This window comes from Mastomys coucha, unplaced genomic scaffold, assembly GCF_008632895.1.
Source record: "Mastomys coucha isolate ucsf_1 unplaced genomic scaffold, UCSF_Mcou_1 pScaffold13, whole genome shotgun sequence".
Lineage (NCBI taxonomy): Eukaryota > Metazoa > Chordata > Mammalia > Rodentia > Muridae > Mastomys > Mastomys coucha.
Window position 1 is genome coordinate 35,224,131 of NW_022196895.1, and position 17,459 is coordinate 35,241,589.

At 42.1% G+C, this 17,459-nt stretch overlaps 1 protein-coding gene across 3 annotated transcripts in view; it reads left to right on the top strand.

Annotated features, from left to right (window-relative positions):
* The window catches only part of Arhgap26 (Rho GTPase activating protein 26), a 430,094-nt gene that overhangs the window by 147,885 nt on the left and 264,750 nt on the right, over positions 1 to 17,459 (top strand). For all 3 annotated transcript variants that reach the window (XM_031365552.1, XM_031365553.1, XM_031365554.1), the window contains one exon: positions 8,366 to 8,444. In XM_031365552.1, the coding sequence (XP_031221412.1) occupies positions 8,366 to 8,444 (79 nt within the window). The remainder of the gene's footprint in view (positions 1 to 8,365; positions 8,445 to 17,459) is intronic.

Genomic DNA, 17,459 nt, shown 5'->3' on the forward strand with positions numbered 1-17,459 from the left:
TTCTTTCTTTCTTTCTTTCTTTCTTTCTTTCTTTCTTTCTTTCTTTCTTTCTTTCTTTCTTCCTTTCGTCAGCTTGACACTGGCTAGTGGGGGAGAGTAACCTCAGTTGAGAAATTGCCTCCATCAGATTGACCTGTAGGCAAGTCCGTAGGGCATTTTCCATTTAATGATTGATGTGGGAGGGCCCAGCTCACTGTGTGTGGTGCTAGCCCTGGTTGTGGACAGTGTACAGAAGCAGGCTAAGCAAGCCAGGAGGAACAAGCCACCAAGCATCTTTGCTTCACAGTGTGTGCTACCCCTCCTGTCACCCTGTTTCTACCCTGAGCTCCTCCCCTGAGCTCCCCTGAGTGTGACCAGGAAGAGAAATTAACCCTTTCTTCCTCATGCTCTCCACCTCACCGACAGAAACCTCACCAGGACAACCTTAAATGCTGTGTTGCTTTTCTGTGGGGCTCTTTCTGAAAGCCAGCACTGGAAGAGATGTGGGGATGGGGTAGCAGCTTGCCTTGAGATAAGTGAGGACTGTCTTCCCTTTATTATTCTTACCATGTTTAAGGATTACACACGCACACGCACACACTTCGAATACCAACTACTCTCACCTCCCTCCTCCCTCCTCCCTCCCACTCCTGTCCCTTTTCTTCCCTCCCCACAAGTTTCTCTCTCTCTATTCATTTCTAGTCACGTTGGAGAACCATTTTCTACATTATTCTTAATGTCAAGAGTGTAGCAGCGTTGAGAAAATCCTTGTTTGTGCTTTCCCAGCTGCCCCAGCTCCAGCACCAACAGTGTGTTCATGATGAAGAATGCTGGCTTCTGAGGAGAACTTTAGGGTTGGGCTCCAGGAAGGATCTCTAAATCATTTGCACCCTCTCTCATCTGGTGGCTGGAGGGAACATCTCCAAAGAAGTTCTACTATTTGCTGGAGACTTCTTTCCTCTACTCCTATCAGTTATCAGGCGTTAGTTTTAGACTGGAGTAGCAGTCCACTTGGGAGCTGTTACTGGGGAGGGACAAGGAAGTAGCCATGATGTCAGGGCTGGTGTTTTCGGTAGGGGTGTGATTTTCAGTCTAAGGGTGTTGGCCGTTAGGTGGGCCAACCTCATTAAACGATTCTCCTGCCCTTCTCCAGGCAGGATGCTCGGATGCTCTTCCATCCTCGCTATCATCCTTCCTTTGCCCATGTGGGAATGACTACGTTTCTGGAGTATTTACTTTTTTGCCTTCCATTTGGAAATGTATGATGCACTTCTTTGAGTTTGTAATATGGCGAAAGGTGTAACTCTGCCAACCCTCTGGGAAAAGCAATTAGACTTCTCTATCTGCCTTCCTGAACATGCATGTCACACATCCAGAATAGTAGGGAAGCCAAAGTTGTCAAGAGGTTGTAACTCTTGGACAGTTAAAACAAGTTCTTAATTGAGGGTTCACTGTAAAATACACATATTCCAAGTCTATGTTTACAGCTACACATAAGTCAAGTCTAAGTATACATATACATACATACACATACTTACAAAGGCCCTGATCAAGACGAACATTTATAGCCTTGAAGTGTTTCCTCATCCTTGTTACCAGACACTACCACCCCACTTCTTGGAGGTAAAATAACTCTTCTGTCTTGTGTGAGGTTTCTAAGAGTTTGAACACCATGAAACTGCAGTCACTCAGACTGTAGACTTTTTCTCACTACCTGTGAGGCTCATACCTAACCATTCTGTACAGCACTCGTTGCTGTTTCCGGTTGTTGCCTGGGGTCTTAACATTTAGACACACAACAATTTGTGTGTCCTCTTTCGTTAGACACTTTTGTTGCTGCAGTTGTGGTTATGAATACGATGACAGGTGACCTTGAATGTGCCTTGTGGAGGTCATAGGCATGCGTCTTTCCTGGTGTTGTGTATGGGAGTACTATGGCTAAGTAACGTGTGCTGTTTAGTTGTAGTAGATACTGAAAATGTCCTTATTCATTTAATTCCTTACCAGCAAGGTCTCACAATCACACCACTAAATTACCAAGTGACCTTTTAATGTTCTTCATTCAGGAGGTGCTAGATGGAGCTCATTCAGCTTCTAAATCACATCTCTTCAATGAGTAGCCATTTGCTGTCTGCTTCTAATAGCTACTGGCCAATTGGATCTCCCCTTTTCATTTTTTATTCATTTGTCTCTGTCTCTCTGTCTCTGTCTTCATGTCTGTCTGTCTGTCTGTCTGTCTCTCTCTCTCTTTCTCTTTTCCCTTCCTTCCCTCCCTCCCTCTCTGCGTGTGTGTGTGTGTATGTATGCCATATGTATGTGTCTTAGGGTTTTGTTGCTTTGAAGAGATACCATGACCTTATAAAGGAAAAATGTTTAATTGGGGCTGGCTTACAGTTCAAAGGTTGAGTCCATTACTGTCAAGACAGGAAGCGTGGCTGCATGCAGGCAGGCATGGTGCTGGAGAAGCAGCTGAGAGTTCTACATCTGGATCAGCAGGCAGCAGGAAGAAACAGTGGGCCACTAGCCCTGGCTTGATGAAACCTCAAAGTCCATCCCCTAGGGACACACTTCCTCCAACAAAGCCATACTTCCGAATACTGTCACTCCCTATGGGCCCATGAGGGCCATTTTTATTCAAACCACAACCAGAAGAGAGCACTGGGTCCTGTGGCATTGGAGTTAAAGGCAGTTATGAGCTGCCTGACATAGGTGCCAGGAACTGAGCTGGGACCTTCTGAAGAAGCCGTAACTGCTGAGCCAAACCTCCAGCCCTTAGATAGTCTCTCTTACGAAGTATTATTAAGATTTTAATTGAATTTTGTTGTCGATTTTCTCCCTGTTTGTTAGCATTCTTCACATATCTGAAATATGGATCTTGTTGGAGATACATATTAGAAATATTAGCTCTCACTTTCATTCTCAATATTTTGGATTTGAGATAACTATTTTGAGACCGAGGCTCATGTAGCTGGCTTTGAAGTTGCTGAAGATGACTTTAATCTCCGGGTCCTTCTTCCTCTACCTCCCTTGCAGTAGAGCTGCAGGGTGTTCCATTATGCCTGGTTTATGTGGTTTGGGGATCTTAACTCAGAACCTCATGCTCTGAGATTAAACACCCTATTGAATCAACTATACTCCCAGCCTCTGTTTTCATTCTCTTAATATCATCTCCTAATAAATGCATCTTTTTTATTTTGGTAATGTCTAACCTACCAGTGTTCATTTTCTTTATGATATCACCTTAATTTTTTTTAAAGTTAAAATATAATTTATATACATATATATACATATATGTACATATATATGTGAGTATATATACATATATGCATATATATGTGCATATATGTATATATATGTATATATGTGTATATATATATTTTTTTTTCCTCCTTTTCTTTTCCTCCAGCCCTTCATATACTCCTTTATACCAGTTCTTGACCTCTTGTCCCTTTTTTTTCTGTAGTTGTTACATACCTGAATATATATTTTTTAAATATATAAATATAGTCTTCTTAGTCCATATGTTACTTGTATGCATACGATTTCAGGGCTGAGCACTGGTATTAGATAACCAACTTGGGGGAGTATTCCTGGCGGAAGTCATTGTTTCTACCCCTCTCAGCATTCCTTACTAGCGTTTAGTTCTTTGTCTATGGCTGGTCCCCGTGAGATTTACCCCTTCTGTGTTAGCATATTTGTTGCTGTCATCCTTGTTCAGGTCTTGTTTAGGCAGCCATGCTGGTGAGATTTCATGGGTGTAGTTTCCCTGAAAGTTTTAGGGGCTAAAGTCACTGGTTCTTAGAATCTTTCTGCCAGCAGCACTCCCTTTCACTTGGTTGTCTTGAGGTAAAATGTGAAGAGCCACTGCTGCTGAAAGGCATCCCAGTCTCAGGAGTGGTCTGACTGGGTTCTAGAGGCAGAGCCTGCAGGAAGAAGAATATTTATGAAGCACTCTGGGTTTACAGAGACATTCATCACGGTCACGTTTGATTCCATGCTGGAGCTCTTTAAGAGCTGTAGAGATCCTGTGTCAGTGTTGATACCAGGGAATTAGGTAGTTCACACAAATTCCCCAGGGGCTCTGGTGCCCCCACATTGGGATGGTTTCGCATACCAGGTTTAGGAGTTGGATTGTGGTGATGCAGCTTGCTGGCTACAATCAGGGACAAAGTTCTTACCCACTCTGAGTCTTAGTTTTCTTGTCTTTTAAACGGGAGTAAAGAGAATGCATTTACCTCCTATCTAGGCATGAGGACTTATTTATTGAGTGCCTAGTACAGCAGGTGTTGTACTCTGCTGGGCTAAATTGTTGTTTTTCTCTTAGAATGTTGCTGGAGCACAGTCGTGTATAGAAGAACCAGGAACATCTTCAGCTCTGCACCCTATTTCTCTTTCATTGGTTTATATTTCCCTTCCATGTCCCATGCATCCTCTCCTTTCTCTCTTATTCCCTCACTTTTTCTATGAAAACTATGAAAACACATTCCAAACAGGAACTATATAGATATGCTGTAAGAGAAAGTTTGAAAGTTTGCTGATATGAAAAGTTTCATGTCACAGAAGTTTTTTCTTGTTTTATTTTGCTTGGGGCTATGTTACCAATCTTAGGAGACTTGAGAAGGTAATCATGAGAATAAATTATTGTTTGATTCTAAAATAAAGTTGACCCTTTTATCTTGGCTTCTTAGAAAAGCCCTATGTAAGATTATATTAGTATTTTAATTTAATAAATGAAAAATACAGATATTTCTACCTAAAAAGTATAGCACTGTATCCAGATGTACATATATGAAGCTGAGAAAATTCCCTGAATTTGGGGAATACAATTATAACTAAGTGTGTTATATCCACCTTATTTACTATCTATCATCCAGAGTGTCACTCCCCACGCACATGAAAAATAGTTTGTATTTTGTTATTTCTGTTTGACGTAAAAACAGTCATATTGGCTTCCCTAGTTACTAGGGCCCAATAGCACCCCCTGCCCCCATACTGCCTCTGAGTTTTTCTGAACTTCCTCTTGGTGGCTTTGGGTGGAAAGATCATGCCATAGGCCCTGAAGTTGACATGACATCTGTGGTACCTCTGCACTCTCAGTGTTTGGGCAACCCTTGTGTTTACAATTGTTTGCTTGCAGGAAGGGGATCGGAGTTATGTTGGCTGCTTGACTCCCAGCATAGAGAGGAGGGTGGTAATACTGCTAGTGCAGAGAACTCAGAGGGAAAAGCGACTGGGTAGAGGGGTTCAGGGCATGGGCCTTAGGCATAGCCATACGTGCATGCATACATACACACATACAGCATCATCTCTCCTCTTTATGGGCTTTAGCTCTGGTTTTCCAGGCCCAGTCCGGAAGTTTAGTTCCAGTAGGGTGGGGCTGGATTGGGAAACTACATTTTTTAAAAAAATTAATTAATTATTTTATTTAAATCCCAAATGTTATTATCTTCCCTCTTAGTCCCCCCTCCCAGAGTTCTTCCGTCTCTCCGTGCCCTTTGCCTCTGAGAAGGTGTCCCCCTACCCTTTCCCCTGGGGCATCTAGTCTCTGCAGGATTTGGCACATCCTTTCCCACTGAGGCCAGATAAGTCCTCTGCTGCATATGTGCCCGGGGAGCCCGGGTATGCTCTTTGGTTGGTGGCTTAGCCTTTGGGAACTCCCAGGGGTCCAGGTTAGTTGATACTCTTGGTCTTCCTGTGGGGTTGCCATCCCCTTCAGTTTCTTCAATCCTTCCCCTAACTCTTCCATGGAGGTCCCCTACCTCAATCTAAGTATCTGCTCTGGCTCTAAGTATCTGCATCTGTCTCAGTCAGCTGCTGGTAGAGACTCTCAGAGGACAGCCATGCTATGCCTGCAAGCACAACATAGCATCAGTAATAGTGTCAGGACTTGGTGCCTGCTCATGGGATGGATCCCAAGTTGGGCTGGTCACTGCTCAGCCACTCCTTCAATCTCTGCTCCATTTTTGTCCCTGCATTTCTTTTAGACAGGAATGATTTTGGCTCAAAATTTTTGAAGGTGGGTTGGTGTCCCCATCCCTCCACTAGGGGCCCTGTTTAAGTGCTGGGGTGGTCTCTTCACATTCCACCTCCCCACCGAGGGGCATTTTGGCTAAGGTCCACTTTGAGTCCTGGGAGCCTCCCCCATCTGAATTCCCAGGCCCAGAAGTCTCAGTAGGGTGGAGTTGGGTTGGGAATCTACATTCATATATGTGTGTGTGTGTGTGTGTGTGTGTATGTATATATGTATACATTTATACATGTATATATGTATACATGTATATACACATACATATACACACAGACATACACAGACACACACACACACACACACACACACACACACACACACACACACACACACACGTATAAATGGATTGCTTGACCCAAACAGGTGGTGCCAGCAAAGAAAGCAAAACAAATAAGAAAAAGTACGGTAGCACTGGAGAAGGGAAGCTGCGGCTGGCGGACTTTGCAGCAGGCTGTAGCTTCTCAGGCTTTTGATTTCAAAGCACCTTGTACTTGGTTTTGAAAGGTGGGAAAGGAACACGAAATCTGCTCTGTCTCCAGGCCACAGGCTCAGCTCTGTGGAAACACAGCTGTGAATAGTCTGCAGGTACATGGAGAGTGTGGCATGTCAAAAGGGGCTGCTGGAGAGAAACGGTCATTTGAGTCTGAGAAGAGGGGGAGGGCCCTGGCAGATGCTGTGGAAAGAAAGTTAGTCTATGCCGAACTCACCTTTCTCCTATGGTGCTAATACCCAGTATGGCTTCAAGGAATGATCTCCTTCTCAGGAGTCGGTCCTCAACATACTCGCTTACTCTAAACCTTATATCCCCTCTCGTTCTGTCTGCCTCGGTGGAGGTAGACTTGTGGGGACATCTCTCCTCCCCTCTCTCCCCTTTCTCCTTCTCCCCATGCTCCTTGCATCCCTGACCCTTGTACTTTTATCATGACAGCTTTGAAAGTGTAGATGGAAGGCACTGAGGGACAGTAGTGAAAAGACACAGCAGTGTGTTTAAACATATATGGGGCATCTATCCTATTGGTTGAACAGTGGAAACAACCATTGACCAGAGATGATAAAGATTGGCAAGATGCTTGCTCTCTTGGTCCTGGGCTTTTAGTGCCACACTGAAGGAGGCATGTGGTCACAAAGGCAACTGGCTTCAGTTCTTGATCACTTGATTCTTCCGCTCTTCCAGGATTTCTCAAACTTTGAAGATGAGGGTTTAAAACAGTTATGCTTAAACTTAAAAAAAAATACATTTGATTTATTGTTTGAGGATTTTGTACATGTACAAAATATGTTTTTATCAAATTTACCCTTGGAACCCTCCTTCCCCTCTGGGCCCATTCATATCCCCTAACTACTTCTCTCTGACAACTTCATGGACACAATCTAAGCCTGCTGAGTCTAGTGGCTGACCACTAGAACATGGGTAGGCTATCAGGGGCCACATCCCTGGGGGTGGGGCAGCTTTCTCCTCCAGCAGCCATCAGCTGCCAATCACTCCTTAGCTAGAGGTGGGAGCCACCAGGGCTGGGGCTTTTGAGGGCTGCTATGCTCTTTATCAATTTGATAGACATTAAATTGTTTCATCAGAATGTACAGGTGTTTGGAGGGGAAATGGTTTGTGGGCAACATGGGACCAACAGTGACTAAAGAAACTCTGCCTTGAGGAGTGTGTGACATTCTCCTCAAGTCATTTCGTTGCCAGGCCTTTTCTGTGAGGAGTGCCATTTGCAAAGGAAGGGGTTTGTTGCTGCATGAACTGTCTGGAGAGCTAGTGCTCATTGTGAATAGCAAGTAGATTTCTAGGAGAGCTTGCAAAGTGAGCAGCACTGGACTTCTGGCATGTAGGTAGTCATTAAAACAATTTACATACATTTAATCTGATTGTAATTGCAAAGCCAATTCACTTCATAAATTTGGTGACAAAAGCAGTTTAGAAGGCATTTGATGCTAAGAAATATGAAGTATTCAATATGGGTATGTCTCTCTTTATCCACAGTCCAGCAATTCACCTTAGAAAATACTGCATTCCCTCCTTATGCAAAGCACCCCGTTAAGCACATGGGTCACTGTTCATGGAACAATCAAGCTGTAAGGGGACCAGGTCGTTAAGAATTCTTGTCATTTACCTCTAGCTCTTGAGAGAGACAGGCATATTGAAAAGGATGTGAGGAGGTGGTTTTGCTTTCTGAGACGGGAGGGTGGCTAACAGGAGCAGAGGACTGTGCCTCTCTTCATGTAGTTGGTGTCAGCATTCTCTCATGTCGATAAGTTGGTATGTCTTAAATATTCTTAAGAAAACATTTAAGAATGTTGCCACTGTCTCTTTGTGTGACACCGTGGTCATTTGTCTGTGTCTCTCCTTTTCTGTAGGCCAGGGGTTATCACCATGCAGGCGTTGTCGGAAGAGGACCGTAGGCTCTGGATGGAAGCCATGGATGGCCGGGAACCTGTAAGTAACAATTCAGGGAAGTGGAACAATGAAGACCCTGGGTAGTGTGCTGCTTCCCTACTGAGAGGGCTTACTCTTACTCTAAAAGCCTTGAGGCTTTGAAACCAATGTCCCAGGGGCACGTTTTTATTCATAGATTGATGTTTGTAGATACTACAGTTGCTTCTGTATATTTGTAGCTCCCAGGTTTTGGCCTTGGCTCCTAAGGTTGAAGTTCCATGTGATGGTGCAGCAGGTTTCCCCTTTATAGACTCAGGCACACTGTTTCTGGGCCTCTTAAAGAGGCAGAGTGGTCTGCATTACTGGATGGCTATTACTCATCTGTTGCCTTCATGAAGTAGGCTGTAAAACATGAGGCCCTGGCTGCTTTTCATGGGATATACAGTTGTAAACGTCTACCTGGGAGATAGAGCATCTTTATCACTGTCATCTGCTTAGGTTTCCCATTGCAGGGGTGATTCACACCTCACGGTAAGCAGTGGGACATTATCATGGTAGATGGAAGCAGTTAAGCCTGGCGACGTGATCTCTGTTCCCATTTCAGAGATGCTGGCCTCAGCAGGGTTATGTGATCTTGTGGTTGTTATGCAACGTGTGACATGTAAAAGCCATCTGAGAGCTCTGGGGTAAGTCCCAGAGCAAGTCTTTTTATCTTGATGCTGAGAATCTCAACTACAGTTTTACAGTATTAAAAGGTCACAAAAATCCTGAGTATAGCTGAGTTCCATCATAAAAGATAGTAAGACTCAACATAGATAAAGGCATGATCCAAAGGGGGAAATGTGTGCCTGCAGAGGCAGATCATGGCTTCTGCTGCCTAGAGAACACTATGAATCAAGCCATGGCCCCTTACAGATGATCTCAGTTCCTTTGTGGCTCTTTCCTAGCCAATGCTGGAGGGATGATATGGCCGAGTAGACGAATGTGCAGTTCTTCCCATCTGAATGTTAGATAAACACAGGACTCAATCTAGTCAACAAACACAAACCAGTATGTGTATAACCTTTAGTAATATAGGTCCACATTTAAGCAATTACTTAAAGATGAGGCTGAATTGGATGAAATATAATGAAACAACTGTTTAATCTGAATTTCTTTCTTGGGCCAAAAAATAAGATAGCCTCAATTTCCCCTATATACATTGTTATCCATAGAAACAAGCCCAACTGAGAACCGTGTGTGTGTGTGTGTGTGTGTGTGTGTGTGTGTGTGTGTGTGTGTATGTTACAGATTTAGCATCTTAAAACCTACTTATTTCCTACTGTATTAGGAAATAGGTGTTGTGATTCATTTTATAGATGAGAAAACTGGTTTACAAAGGTTAAATATTAACTTATTGCGAGCCTTACAGATAAGTGGCTATCTTTATAGAGAGCATGCCAGGATGCTATCTAGTGAAGAGACACAGCACAGTAGCACATGTGTAGAGAAGTGGGTGTGGCCATCAGAGCTCTCACTTGGGCCCTTACCCAGCATGACTGCTCTGCCCCCCTAACTCATGGTGTCCTGGGTTCTGTCATTCCCCTGCTCCAGCTTGAAAATGGAGTTGGAAGCATCCTGGGAAAGCATTGTGAAGAACTTAGAGGTCACATTACTAAACATGATGTGGCCATATCTGTCCTCAGATGAGATTGAGGAAATCCAGATGCAGGTAGGTAGGTAGCCATTGGCCCTGCCAGTCAATGCTTAGTACACTCCAGGGAAGAAGGGGAAAGATGGTGCTGTGAATGGCTGGCAGGTCCACGATAGCGACAAAGCTGAGGTCTATCTCTAGATGTATTTAGGGTTCATCTTTAACAGAGATAAATATTTTCAGACTGTCTCCTAAGAATTCATGCTTAGTTACTTCTGCACTACTTACTTTTCTGGCTCTCTTGAATGACTCCCCAAGCTCATAGAATAGGAACTCCTGGAACTCCTATCATTTCATGATATTATTGGTATGAGTTCTAAAAACAAAATGAAACAGAACCAGAATAAAACAAGGAAACTTTCATGCCTCACTGCCCTTAGCTCAGCTTCCGATACTGCCTTCCCACCATTTTAAGCCCCCTCTTCCTTCCACTCCTTGCCACTTGATATTTGTTCTGCACTGTGTATGGTTGGCCTCTTAGTAACCACTCAGTCTTCCCCTAGGCTAACACCTGGCCTCTGCAGATGAAAGTACTCTCGAAGAGAAGCATCTTTTTGCTCTAGAATGTACACATTAATAATAAGTCTAAACAAGAGATAATTCTGTCTCTAAGCATTCTATAAACCTGTTGTCACAGAGGAATGTATACCTTGTGCTGGAAACTATACCTGTGTGTGCTTTTCAGCATCCTAAAGGGAAAGATAAATACAGACAAATGAGCACTATGTAATTGACAGTAACATGAGGTGTAATTTTGTCTCCCACTGCTGAGAGCGTAGTAGACAATTAGCAGCTCCATTTTAATCACCTCCTCCCTAATTAGTTAACTATGTCCCCTTGGGAGTTTTGGCTTTGTCTGGTTGGCTTTTCCACAAGCTGATCTTAGAGTAATTCCCGAATATTGAGAGACTTTTTTATGTCAGGGAGATATAAATTTGGGCACCTGCTGGCTTAGAATATTACTCAGTATTATGATGTTTTTAGAGGTGGTGCTGGGGAATTTTAGTTTCTTTTCTTTTTGTTCTTTCATTGTTCAGTAACACTTTAGGTTGACTTGGGATTGTCTAAATAAACCCTAGCTTAGTTGATTTTATAACATGTTAATTATTACACAAACCACATTTTTGGCCTATAGTCACAGTCTGTCTTAAAGACATGTTGAATATTTTCATGGTATTGATGGGTATGTGATAGAGGAAGAAGCTGGAGCTGTATTTTAACATTAAACATTATTTTATCCACATATCAATGAGATCTTTCAACTCAAGTGAAGGGGGCCCTGTTCAAACTTGCTTGAGAAAAAGCTGTGTTTGTTTGATGGTGTAACTGAAACCACCACAGTGTATGTATTTTGGCCCATTTGAATCAGTTACATAATGTTCAGAGCTGGCTGCTTTTCTTCTAGCTTTATTTTCTAATGTATTCTTTCCACATACAGCAAGAGGCTTCTTAACTATTCTAGGTGGAATCTGGACATATATCACAATCAATCATAATCACACCATCCTCTTCCTCACCTTTATTTTCTGAGACATTCCCACTGTGGAGTTCAGGTTTGCCTCCAATTTGCATTTGTGTGTGTGTGTGTGTGTGTGTGTGTGCGCGCGCGCGCGCGCGCGCGTGCGGTATTGGAGTTTGAGCCCAGGGCCTTGAGGCATGCTATGTAAGTGGCCTGTATTCTTAATCCCTACATCTTATTATTAGGAATTTGTGCCAATAACATTTGTGGAACTGAGCAGATAATGTTTCAGACTCTGTGGGCCACATAGTGGCTGCTATCGTTACGAAAGTTTCCCATATTTGTTCAAAAGTAGTCAAAGGTAGGATACCAGTGAATGAGTACAGCCGTCTTTCAGTGAGATTTTGCTTACAAAAGAAACAAGTTGCATCTGGGTTAAGCTTTCGGTCTATACATACATTGGTAAGAGATTCTTTGCAAAATAACTTCAAAGGAATTCCATATTTGAAATTTATTGAAGTAAGTGCTTTGTCCAGAGGATATAGTAGATGAAGTGACCAGACTTGACACACTCACTAAAACCGTCATCATCACTAATGATGAATGTTGGCATCCTCTGGAGGAGAAATTATTGCTGCATAGCAGCGGAGAGTGGGCATGAGATTGGGAAAAGAAGTTGTTTCTTTACTCTGAGACCCATCTTCTACTAACCCTTCTCTTTAGAGAGCCTGATCTTCGATACTTGATCACACATGCATCACTAATGTCACACTTAGCATAAAAGATGAGATGTTTTCTGGCAAGACTGGGATGGACACAGACTCTCACCACTCATTCAGCTGAGTACCAGGAGTCCTAGCTGGTGTATGAGAGCAAGAAAATAATACAGAAGACCGATATATTGAAAGAAAGATGTAAAATTGCTATATTTTCATATAATATGATTATCTATTTAGGAAATGCCTAGTAGTGCCAAACAGAACAAAACCCCCTATAAGCACTGGGAATTAGATGGTAATGTCTCCGAGAGGGTATTAGATTTTAACCATAACCTCATTGTTATAGTTCTATGACCTAGCAATAAGCAAATGCTATCCAAACTTACAAACACATTGTATTTACCAACCCTCCAAATAATGCCTAGGCACAGATCTAAGCAAGCACTGGAGGGTGTCATAAAAGCAGAGCCAAAAAAATGGAGAGGCACACTGCACCCGCAGATCAGGGGAATCAGTTTGTAAAGGAGTCAACTCTCTCCAAACAGATCTGTAGGTGTAATGCAATTCCTATCAAGACTGCGGTGAATTTTCTCTAAAATTTATATATAAAGGTGCAGAAAGCAGAGGAGCTAAAGCAATTTAAGAAAAAGGAATGAAGTGAAATGATTTATTCTACTCTATTTTAAGACTTCCTTTATAGTGACAATAATCAAGACATTGTATTGACAAAGGATAGACACCTAAATCAATGGAACAGAATAAAGAACCCAGAAATAGACTTTCACAGACGCGTGCCATTGATTTTAAACAGAAGTGCAAAAGCAATTCAATAAAGAAAAAAAAAAACTTGCTTTCTTTCTCTCTCTCTTTCTCTCTCTTTCTCTCTCTTTCTGTCTTTCTTTCTTCCTTCCTTTCTTTCTTTCTTTCTTTCTTTCTTTCTTTCTTTCTTTCTTTCTTTCTTTCTTTTCTTGAATCAACAAAAACCCCACAATGGTACTTTTCAAAGTAATAGACACCATAGGCAAAACCCAGGAACCTCAACTTAAATTTTATATTTTACATATGAATTAATTCAAAGTGAATCATATATTTCTGTATAAAATATAAAACTATAAGAGTTTTAGAAGACTAAAGTAAAATGTTTTGATACAGAGCTATGTGAATTTTTCGATATGACACCAAAAAATATGGTCTTTAAAATTTAGGGGGAAAAAAGAGGAAAAACCCTTATCTTCAGCAAATTTAAAACTTTTGCTTTTGTACACATACAATTCTGTTGAGAAGAAAGAAAGACAATCTCTAGAGTGGATGAGAATATTTGCCAGGCGTTTTTCTGATAAAGGACCTGTTTATAAAAATGTAAGGACTCTTAAGACAGTTAAACACCCAATTAGGATATAGACAAGGGCACAAAGAGCTGCTTTAAGGTAAACTTACAGGTGCTGAAGAAAAGGCTGGCGAGTTAAGAGCACCTGCCGCTCTCGTAGAGGACCTGAATTTGGTTCCTACCACCTATTACAGGCACCTCTCGACTGTCTAGAACATTAGCTTTGGGCATCCGATGCCCTCTTCTGGCCTCTACAGGCACCTGAATGCACATGCACACTTATAAATAAAAACACAATAACTCTTAAAATAAAGTTATAGAAACTACATAAAGATGTTTCATATCATTACCCACTAGAGAAACACAAAGTAAGAACATGGTGTGTGGAGATCATTAACAGAAAACCACTGCCAATCAAAATTACAGAGTTATGGCACTCAGTCCCAACTGATAAATCTACAATATAATTCCTGCACCTAAGACACAAGGATCATTGCAGAAGAGGGGTAGAAACACTGTACGAGCCAAAGGATCAGGGTGGTTGCTATGGGATCGGGTCTCCTAGGAATGTCAGCTTCACCCAGAAAGTCTCACCAGCATAACTAGCTAAGCATGAGCTGAACAAGGGTGACCATGGTACACATGCTGGAGTGGATGGAGGAAAGCCCAGGCGACCTCAGCCCTACTTAGAGAACTATAGGCAACTAAGGAGTGCTGAGAGCAGGAGGAAATCTTCCCCAGGGAAGAACACTCCAATTGGTCATTGTCTTATTTAGAGTCACCATTGCTCCGATGAAGCACTATGACTAACAGCAAGTTGGGTGGAAAGGGTTTATTGACACTTACACCTACACATTTTAGTCTATCCTGAAAGAAGTCAGGACAGGAACTCAAGCAAGTCTGGAACCTGGAGGCAGGAGCTGATGCAGAGGTCATTGACAGGTGCTGCTTATCGGCTTGCTCCTCATGGCTTGCTCAGCCTGCTTTCTTATAGCACCCAGGACACCAGCCCAGGGATGGTGTCTTAGGATTTTATTGCTGTAAAGAGACATGATGACCATGGCAGCTCTTACAAAGGAGAATATTTAGTTGGGCCTGGCTTACAGTTCAGAGGTATAGTCCATTACCGTCATGGTAGGAAAACACGGTACTGAAGAAAGTTCTATATCTGGATTGGCAGGCAGGAATAAGAGACAATGAATGAGCCACCAGGCCTGGCTAGAGCTTCTGAAATCTCAAAGCCTACCCTCTCAACGACACGCTGCCTCCAACAAAGCAACACCAACTCCCACAAGGCCACACACCTAATAGTGCCACTCCCTATGAGTGTATGGGGGCCATTTTCATTCATACTATCTCCACAGATGGAACCACCAAAAATGGGCTTAGCCCTCCTCTATCATTCACTAATTTTTTTTTTTTTAAAATTGCCTTACAGGTCTGCCTAGAGCCTGATCTTATAGAGGTATTTTCTTAATTGCTATTCTCCTCAGATGACTAACTTCTGTCAAGTTGACATAAAACTATCCAGCACCATTATTCAATATCAATTAGTTATCCCTAAAAACATGCATACAAGTAACATTAAACAGACTGAGCAGGTTGTATTTATGTGTTAGGAATGTGCATATAACAACAACTAATGGGAAAAGAAGCCATTGGTTTTAAAGAGGGAAGGAGTGTAGTATATGGGAGGGTTTGGGGGAGGAAAAAGAAGGGGGACATGACAATTAAATTATATAATAATCTCCAAAAATATAGAATGAAAAACCACAGTGTGCTGTCAATGCACTCCCTATATGGAAGATTCAGGTTTACAGTAGTAAAAACAAGGGGTGACTGTGAGGACTGATAGGACGTGGGTCTACCTACACATTGCTGTTTGGAGTGCACAATGAAACAACTACTTCAGAAAGTTAATGGCAGCTTCTAATATATTAACAAACCGAATATGACCTTGCCATAGGACCTTACCATTGCTCTGGGACATTTTCTTTGGAGAGTTGAAAAGTGACACATAAATTTATACACATATTTTGGTAGCAACTTTGCTCATGATAGCTCCAAACTGGAAATAACCCAAGTCCATTTGTAGGGTAAGTGAATACAAAAGCTGCTACATCCATAGACTTGACTATTATCTTGCTGTAGAGAGAAACAGGCTTATGATACCCCCCACAAGCTCTCTGTACCTCAGAGTGTTATGACAGTTGAGAGAGCAAGACTGGGAATGTATATATAATGTATGCTTCCATCCTGTAACATGCTTGATGTGACAGAGAAATATAGAAGAAAGCAATGATTCCTAGGGGATGGTGACACTGAGGTTGGAGAAGAGAGGGGCTAGCACTGTTCTGTGTCATGACTAGTATTTCTATGAAACTTCATCAAAGTGCATACATCTACTTCTATATAGCTTAACATGCATACATACACACAATCACCAAAAAGTATGTGCAAGATCTGTTAAATTATGAACAGCATATGTAATCTAGCTAAGACTATGTGACTAATAATAACTTTCTGGATCTGATACTGTAGTAGTTATAATAGGTACTGTCATGGGGGAAGTTGAATAAAAAAGTCATAGGATACTTCTGAATAATTTTGCAGTTTTCCATTGTCTTAGGGTTTTACTGAAGTGAACAGACACCATGACCAAAGCAACTCTTATAAGGACAACATTTAATTGGGACTGACTTATAGGTTCAGAGGTTCAGTCCATTATCATCAAAGTGGGAGTATGGTAGTGTCCAGGTAGGAATGGTACAGGAGGGACTGAGAGTGCTACATTTTTATCTGAAGGTTGTTATAGGAAGACTGGTTTCCAGGCAGCTAGGATGAGGGTCTTAAAGACCACACCCACAGTGACACACACTCTCCAAATAGTGCCACTCTGTAGGCCAAGCATATTCAAACCACCACACCTATCAATGCAAAACAACGAATAAAATAAGACAAAGTTAGCCAGTCACATACAACTTTAAAATGACTCTTCCAGGTTTACTTTTACTACGTCTAAGCTGACAAGCAAGAGTCACTATCAGTTTTCATTTTACAGTGCTGTGGCCATTGTTAAATTGGACATGGAGTCAGAGTGGTGGCTCAAACCTGTAATCCCTACACTCAGGAGGCTAACTCAGGAAGTTCGCTGCAGTTCAAGGCCAGCCTGAGCTCCACAGTCAGTTCCATTTCTGCCTGAGCTACGGCATGAGACCAAGTCTCAAAAAGATGAAGAGGAAACAAAGCAAGCAAAAATGTTTGCCATAAAAATCTTCCTTCAGGCTGTGTGAATACTACAGCTCCGAGAACCTTAAGAGAGTAAATCTCTTCCAGTTTCCTCATCCCCAGAGCTGCCCCTTCTTCTCTCTGTGTGTTGTGGCTAGGCATGTTTGCTAAACAATTGCACCGTCATGTCTGAAGTATTCTTCTAAGGAAAGGTGGCTCAAATGTCACTGGGAATCACAAGGTCTTCCAGAACAAGGGAGCTTGGCTCTGCCCCTAAAGACTGTATTCTCATATATTCTTTTGGCTATCATCAGTGATTTATGTCTGAAGCTGCTTTCAGTGTGTCCTTATTTAGAGGTATTAGTTCTCTTTCACATATCAAAGATTCTTTAATTAATGATATTTCTACTTCAGTTGGATAGATGGCTCTGTGGCTAAGAGAAAATGTTTTTATGGTAGACCTTGGTTTGATTTCTGGCACCCATATGATGGCTCAAAAAATGTGTTAACTCCAATTCCAGGAGATCTGATACCCTCTTTTGACCTCTCCAGGCAAGCACACAATATACAGCCATAAATGCAGGCAGAACAATCATACATGTGAAATAAATGAAACACACACACACAGAGACACACACACATACACACA